At 33.8% G+C, this 5,567-nt stretch overlaps 1 protein-coding gene and 1 non-coding gene across 4 annotated transcripts; both read left to right on the top strand.

Annotated features, from left to right (window-relative positions):
* Positions 1-627: 627 nt before the first annotated feature.
* Positions 628-4,315, top strand: LOC139846694 (heterogeneous nuclear ribonucleoprotein 1-like). 3 transcript variants are annotated; one of them, XM_071836180.1, is made up of 5 exons: positions 628-818; positions 915-1,035; positions 1,221-1,528; positions 1,996-3,103; positions 3,813-4,315. In XM_071836180.1, exons 3-5 carry the CDS (start codon positions 1,277-1,279, stop codon positions 3,824-3,826), a joined length of 1,374 nt encoding a protein of 457 aa, XP_071692281.1. In that variant the 5' UTR covers positions 628-818; positions 915-1,035; positions 1,221-1,276; the 3' UTR covers positions 3,827-4,315. The 3 variants fall into 3 exon arrangements, with proteins under 3 accessions (XP_071692281.1, XP_071692280.1, XP_071692282.1); XM_071836179.1 differs by having other exon boundaries at positions 628-1,035; XM_071836181.1 differs by lacking the exons at positions 628-818; positions 915-1,035 and having other exon boundaries at positions 1,158-1,528.
* Positions 4,316-5,232: 917 nt separating this feature from the next.
* Positions 5,233-5,305, top strand: TRNAF-GAA (transfer RNA phenylalanine (anticodon GAA)). Its single transcript has one exon. It is a non-coding gene; the product is annotated as a tRNA-Phe (tRNA).
* The last annotated feature ends 262 nt before the right edge of the window (positions 5,306-5,567 follow it).

Genomic DNA, 5,567 nt, shown 5'->3' with positions numbered 1-5,567 from the left:
CGCGCACCTGTGTTGTTATAAAAAAAAAATAAAAAATTGATTCGCGTATTCGGTTGGATATTGGGTTGGGTTGTTACAGTTTGGGTCAATGTCGTTTTGACCAATTTTGTAGGTGGGGTGGGTACCAAACGACACGGTTCCCCACAATGTCGTTTTGACCAATTTTGTAGGTGGGGTGGGTACCAAACGACACGGTTCCACACCCTTTTAGTATATAAGGGTTAATAAGGGTTAATAACTATTACATCACTAATTGATACATAAATATAATTTTTAACAATAACACTAATCCGTAATTGTTTGTGCCTAGTAATTTCAACTACACATTTTTATTTTTAATTATTCAAATTTAAGATTTAAAAAGCTCATCATCTCCTGTCATGTCTCTCTAGGCTTCTCCAAATATTCTTACACCAGAGATTAAACACACTGTCTTTCTCATTCTCTCTCATTTTTCTGTTATTTTTTGTTATTTATTGTTTATTTAATAATATTTATACAACGTATCATCATCAATCCCAGCTGCTCCAAATACCCATTAATTTTCATATTTATTTATTTATATTTATATTTATATTTATATTTATATTTTATATTATAAACATACGTAAAGAGTGGAGGAATAACCAAGAAAATATGTAAAGTTTCAATTTTTATTATTTTAATGATATTTAAATTTTTTATTAGTTAATTAAAAAAAACAATAACAATACCTTACCTTTGGTGACGAAAAACAACCCACACATCCATTCCTCTGTTTTCAATTTTATTCGTTATTAGATTAGATCTCATTTTTCAAATCAATATTTCCATTAATGGTGAGTGCTTGTATAAACTACCCAAAACTAAATTCTATTTGTCTTACATAATTATTCAATCAATTCAGTTGATCTATCTAAATTGTGAGTTTTTAGGAATATGAAATCTACTTGAGATTGATGTTTGAGGGATCCAATTTTCTTAATTTCAGTCTATGAACACTGAAAAATACTAATCTGATCACTTTTTTTTTGCACTGGATTATATCAGGATAAGGTAATCAATTACTTCTTTTCAATCTTTTTTCTAATCTACATTTTGATCTGATTAATCAATATTTGTGTTAAATTCAGGATAGATTTATATATCTTCATAATTTTGATTGATTTGAGTGTGTTACTATGATAAAGTTTTGATTTTTAATAGAATAGTGATGTCTTTTTATCTTCTTGTTGTTGTAGTTGAACTGGGTTAGCATCAAAATAAGGTTTTTTTAGTGAGAATTGAGTTCAATTTAATGGCAATTCAACATGGGGTTATTGAAAAGATTGAATCGAATTTCGGTAAGCTGTTCATTGGTGGTATCTCATGGGATACTGATGAGGGTAGATTAAAAGATTATTTTAGTAGTTATGGTGAGGTGATTGAGGCTGTGATCATGAGAGATCGAATCACGGGCCGGGCTCGTGGATTCGGTTTTGTAGTTTTTGCTGATTCTGCTGTTGCTGAAAAGGTTGTATTGGAGAAACATATGATCGATGGCCGAACTGTAAGTCTATTTAAACTTTCTGATTATGTTCAATTATTTTTTAGATATTCTGTTCTAGATTATATTCAAGTTATTGATTATTGATAATCAGTTAGTAGTGAAGCAGATTCTAATTATATGATTAATTAAGGGTCACTCTAATTATTTTTAGATATTCTGTTTAAGACTACTTGCAACTAAGGTGATCCTGCTTATTGGATCATTTAGGGCCCTTTACATGTACATCCTTAAATCTGAAATGTTATTGGAGCATTCAAACAACTGATTATCTTATTCTTCTGATTATTTAGTATCGCATAATCACTTTCAGAAAGCAATGCGATTTGCAAAACACCCTTTAATCTTGATATATATTTTTTTTCTTTAAGCACAAAGTACTGTATTGTAATTAAATCTTACGATATTATACAAACAACAACGAAATTCACAATTTTTATTTCATAATTTGCATGATTTTAAATGATTAGGTTGAGGCAAAGAAGGCTGTTCCGAGGGAAGACCATCATGGACTGAATCGAATCAATGGTAGCATTCAAGGATCACCGGGTCCCGCAGGGCGTACAAAGAAGATATTTGTAGGAGGTTTAGCATCAACTGTCACCGAAACCGATTTCAAGAAATACTTTGAACAATTTGGTGGTATAACAGACGTTGTTGTGATGTACGATCACAACACTCAAAGGCCGAGAGGTTTTGGTTTCATCACATTTGATTCAGAAGAATCGGTTGATCAAGTTTTACTTAAAACTTTTCATGAACTTAATGGCAAAATGGTTGAGGTCAAACGGGCTGTCCCAAAAGAGTTATCACCAGGGCCTATTCGGAGCCCGTTGATTGGGTTAAACTACGGGTTAACCAGACCAAACATGTTTGTCACTAGTAATTTCCCACAAGGTTACAATATGAGCCCAATTGGAGGTTATGGAGGTCGAACTGATAGCCGGTTCAGTCCAATTGCTAGTGGGCGAACTGGGTTCTCTCCGTTTGGGTCATCTGGTTATGGGATGGGTATGAATCTTGACCCGGCTTTGAGCCCGGGTGCATTTGGTGGGAACTCTAACAACATGGGTTATGGGCGAGTTTTGAGCCCATATTTTGGTGGAAACTCAAATAGGCTCATCACACCTATCGGATATAATAGAAATGAGTCATTTATCAGTTCATCAACTAGAAACGGGTGGGGAAACGGTGGGCTAACTAGCCCGGGCGGGTCAGGTGCGTATTTGGGTTCTGGAAATGGTGGTTTTGGAGTTTTTGGTAATGGGCCGAACTGGGGTTCGTCTCCTATATCTAGTCAAGGTGCAATGAGTTCATCTATTTACAATGGTGGAAGTATTGGATCTTTAAGGGGTCAAGAAAACAACTATGGGCTTGGAATTGGAAGAAACGGGCCCAGTGTCGGTCATGAGGGGTCTTATGGTAATTTGTACCGTGGAGGTTCGATCTATGGTGACCCGACTTGGCAGTCTCCGACTAATGAACTAGACGGGCCTGGTCCGGGTTCATTCAGTTATGGGCTTGACAATTCAGAAGATGTTGGAAACTATAACATTGCAAATAGACAAACTAATAGAGGTATGTATGCTATAATTACATCTGGTTTGTTCTAATATTTTTTTAAGCTCCATTTTTAGTTTTTAATTGTTCTTGCTTCTAAAGATGAAGATCTCCTTTTTTTTTTTTTTTTTTTTCCGTCCTGTGGAAGATTATAAGTTTTGAACAAATTTTACTTTTATTTTAGAGATGAAATAAAACCTCTTGTTTTGTATAAATGAAGCATCCTAAGATAGCCCTCTATTCAAACTTTAGTAGAAGAACATATCTTAGGGTGGCCAGTGAAAGGCTCGGAAACGGTCACGTGATAACCTGGTTAGGTTGCTTGCATCAGAGTAAAAATATTCTATTTGAACACAGAAAACCTTATCCCTTTCATTTCTAGAAAATGAAGATGGAAACTTAGAGAAAAGTTTCTATAATTAAACGCACCTTAGGTAGTTATGTTGTTAATTTTGAGACGGCTGTTTCAAGATTGGTATACGAAAAATGGTCACGTGATAACCCGTTTAGGTCGCTTGCATTCGAGTAAAATACTCCCGTTTCAGTGGTAGCCTGAATAGGGAAAACCTTATCTTACATTTTTAGAAAATGAAGATGGAAACTTAGAGAAAATTTTCGATAACTAAACGCACCTTATGTAGTTATGTTGTTAATTTTAAGACGGTTGTTTCAAGATTGGTATACGAAATCATGATGTTAACTTGTTTCCTATGTAAATTTGTTGCAGGGATTGCGGCATAGAAGTTTTTTATGATTTGCATACAAGAAGGTCACTTTAGGAGGATCTGTTATTTTCGTAGATAACCCACCTCTTTAGTATACAACACGAGCAGAGTTAAGGGCGATTTGGTAATTTGGTATGTAGATTCTTGAAAAGATATACTACGGAGTTGAAACAAAGGATATGGTGGCAAGTTTTTGTTTTTCAATTGATGACATTAGGTTTCGGCTGATTCTACTTTTGATGTGTTGTTGTACATCTTTTGAATGAGGGTGGTACAAGAGTAGATCAATAATGTTTCTGTTTTGTTTTTTTCCGGTTGCTATATTTGTTCTTGTTGAGTTGTTGTAGTGACTGGCAAAGTTGCCAGTACTTGATACCGGGTTTTGAGAATATGTTTTTTTTCCTTCAGTTTATTCTGTTTGATTTACAAAGTGTGAATGATTAGAGATTCAAGTTAATAATTTGACTTAATGTTAACTTCTCATTGTTTTTTCCAAATTGTATCATCTATTTGCTTGTGGTGAGGTTTAGATAACCATTATGATATGATGTGATTTCTGCACATTTTAATCTTTAGAAGCTTTTATTCATTTTATTCACGTTTTGAATGTTATTGTTTGTGTCATTATCGATACGAGTAGAATGATAACGGTCCCCATGTAATGGATAATAGTGTGAATGAATATTATTCATTCGTTCTTTTTCCAACTCTTGTGTCCATGTCAAGCAGATAGGACCGGCACTGGTAGATCTATTCGCTCGGAATAAATAGGTCTGATAACCGAGTAAAATGTTTTGAACATATATCTTCAGCTGATACATAAAAGCAATACAATTTTGCATGTATGTTGCAGAGGATTTGAACGAACTAATAATAGTTTGGGATTATAAGTTTAGCAATTTAAGTTTGTAGTTTGTAGCAAAATGTAATCGGAGTCGCAAGTAACAACCTAACTGCGAATCAATAGTTTATCGTTAAAACTAGAATGGAATTTTAATCAACAATTTGAAACATGATGACTTATTTTATTCTATAGTCTATAACAAGTGAAAACTAAGGATAAACTAAAATATTGTTTAAAAGGAAAAACAAACGAAATCACCAGTCCCATATCGACTACAAGTAAAAGTGGGGAGAAATATTTAAATGCTATTTGGACTCATTTTCTCGCCTGTCTAGTAACGCAGGCCTATGATTCAAGTGGAGGCATTTGATGATTATTTGAAACTAAAAATAAAAATTAGTCCGAATAACGCTCAAGGCTTAATACAACTAGAAATGAGCATCTATTCAATATCAACGATAACTTTTTTACTTTTATAAGTTATAATACTTTTTATATTCTATGATCCACTATAGGATATAACTTAAACAAACATTTGTTCGATAGAAGTATTAACTTGGTACATAAAAAGATCAAACGCGGGGATAGCTCAGTTGGGAGAGCGTCAGACTGAAGATCTGAAGGTCAGGTGTTCGATCCACCTTCACCGCAAGATTTATTTTTTCTATTTCTTTATTTACATTTCATTTTCAAAACCACCCATCAAACTTTAGAAAATTGTCACAGTAGACCCTTATAATTTTACCCCATTTACCGGTGTCTTCAATCTTACCGTAGCTTACCCTTTTTCACATCTAACAAATTATTCTATTTCTTTATTTACATTTCATTTTCAAAATCACCCATCAAACTTTAGAAAATTGTCAAAGTAGACCCTTATACTTTTACCCCATTTACCGGTCTCTTCAATCTT

Source organism: Rutidosis leptorrhynchoides, chromosome 5 (genome assembly GCF_046630445.1).
Source record: "Rutidosis leptorrhynchoides isolate AG116_Rl617_1_P2 chromosome 5, CSIRO_AGI_Rlap_v1, whole genome shotgun sequence".
Lineage (NCBI taxonomy): Eukaryota > Viridiplantae > Streptophyta > Magnoliopsida > Asterales > Asteraceae > Rutidosis > Rutidosis leptorrhynchoides.
This window is presented reverse-complemented; position numbering and strand designations above follow the sequence as displayed.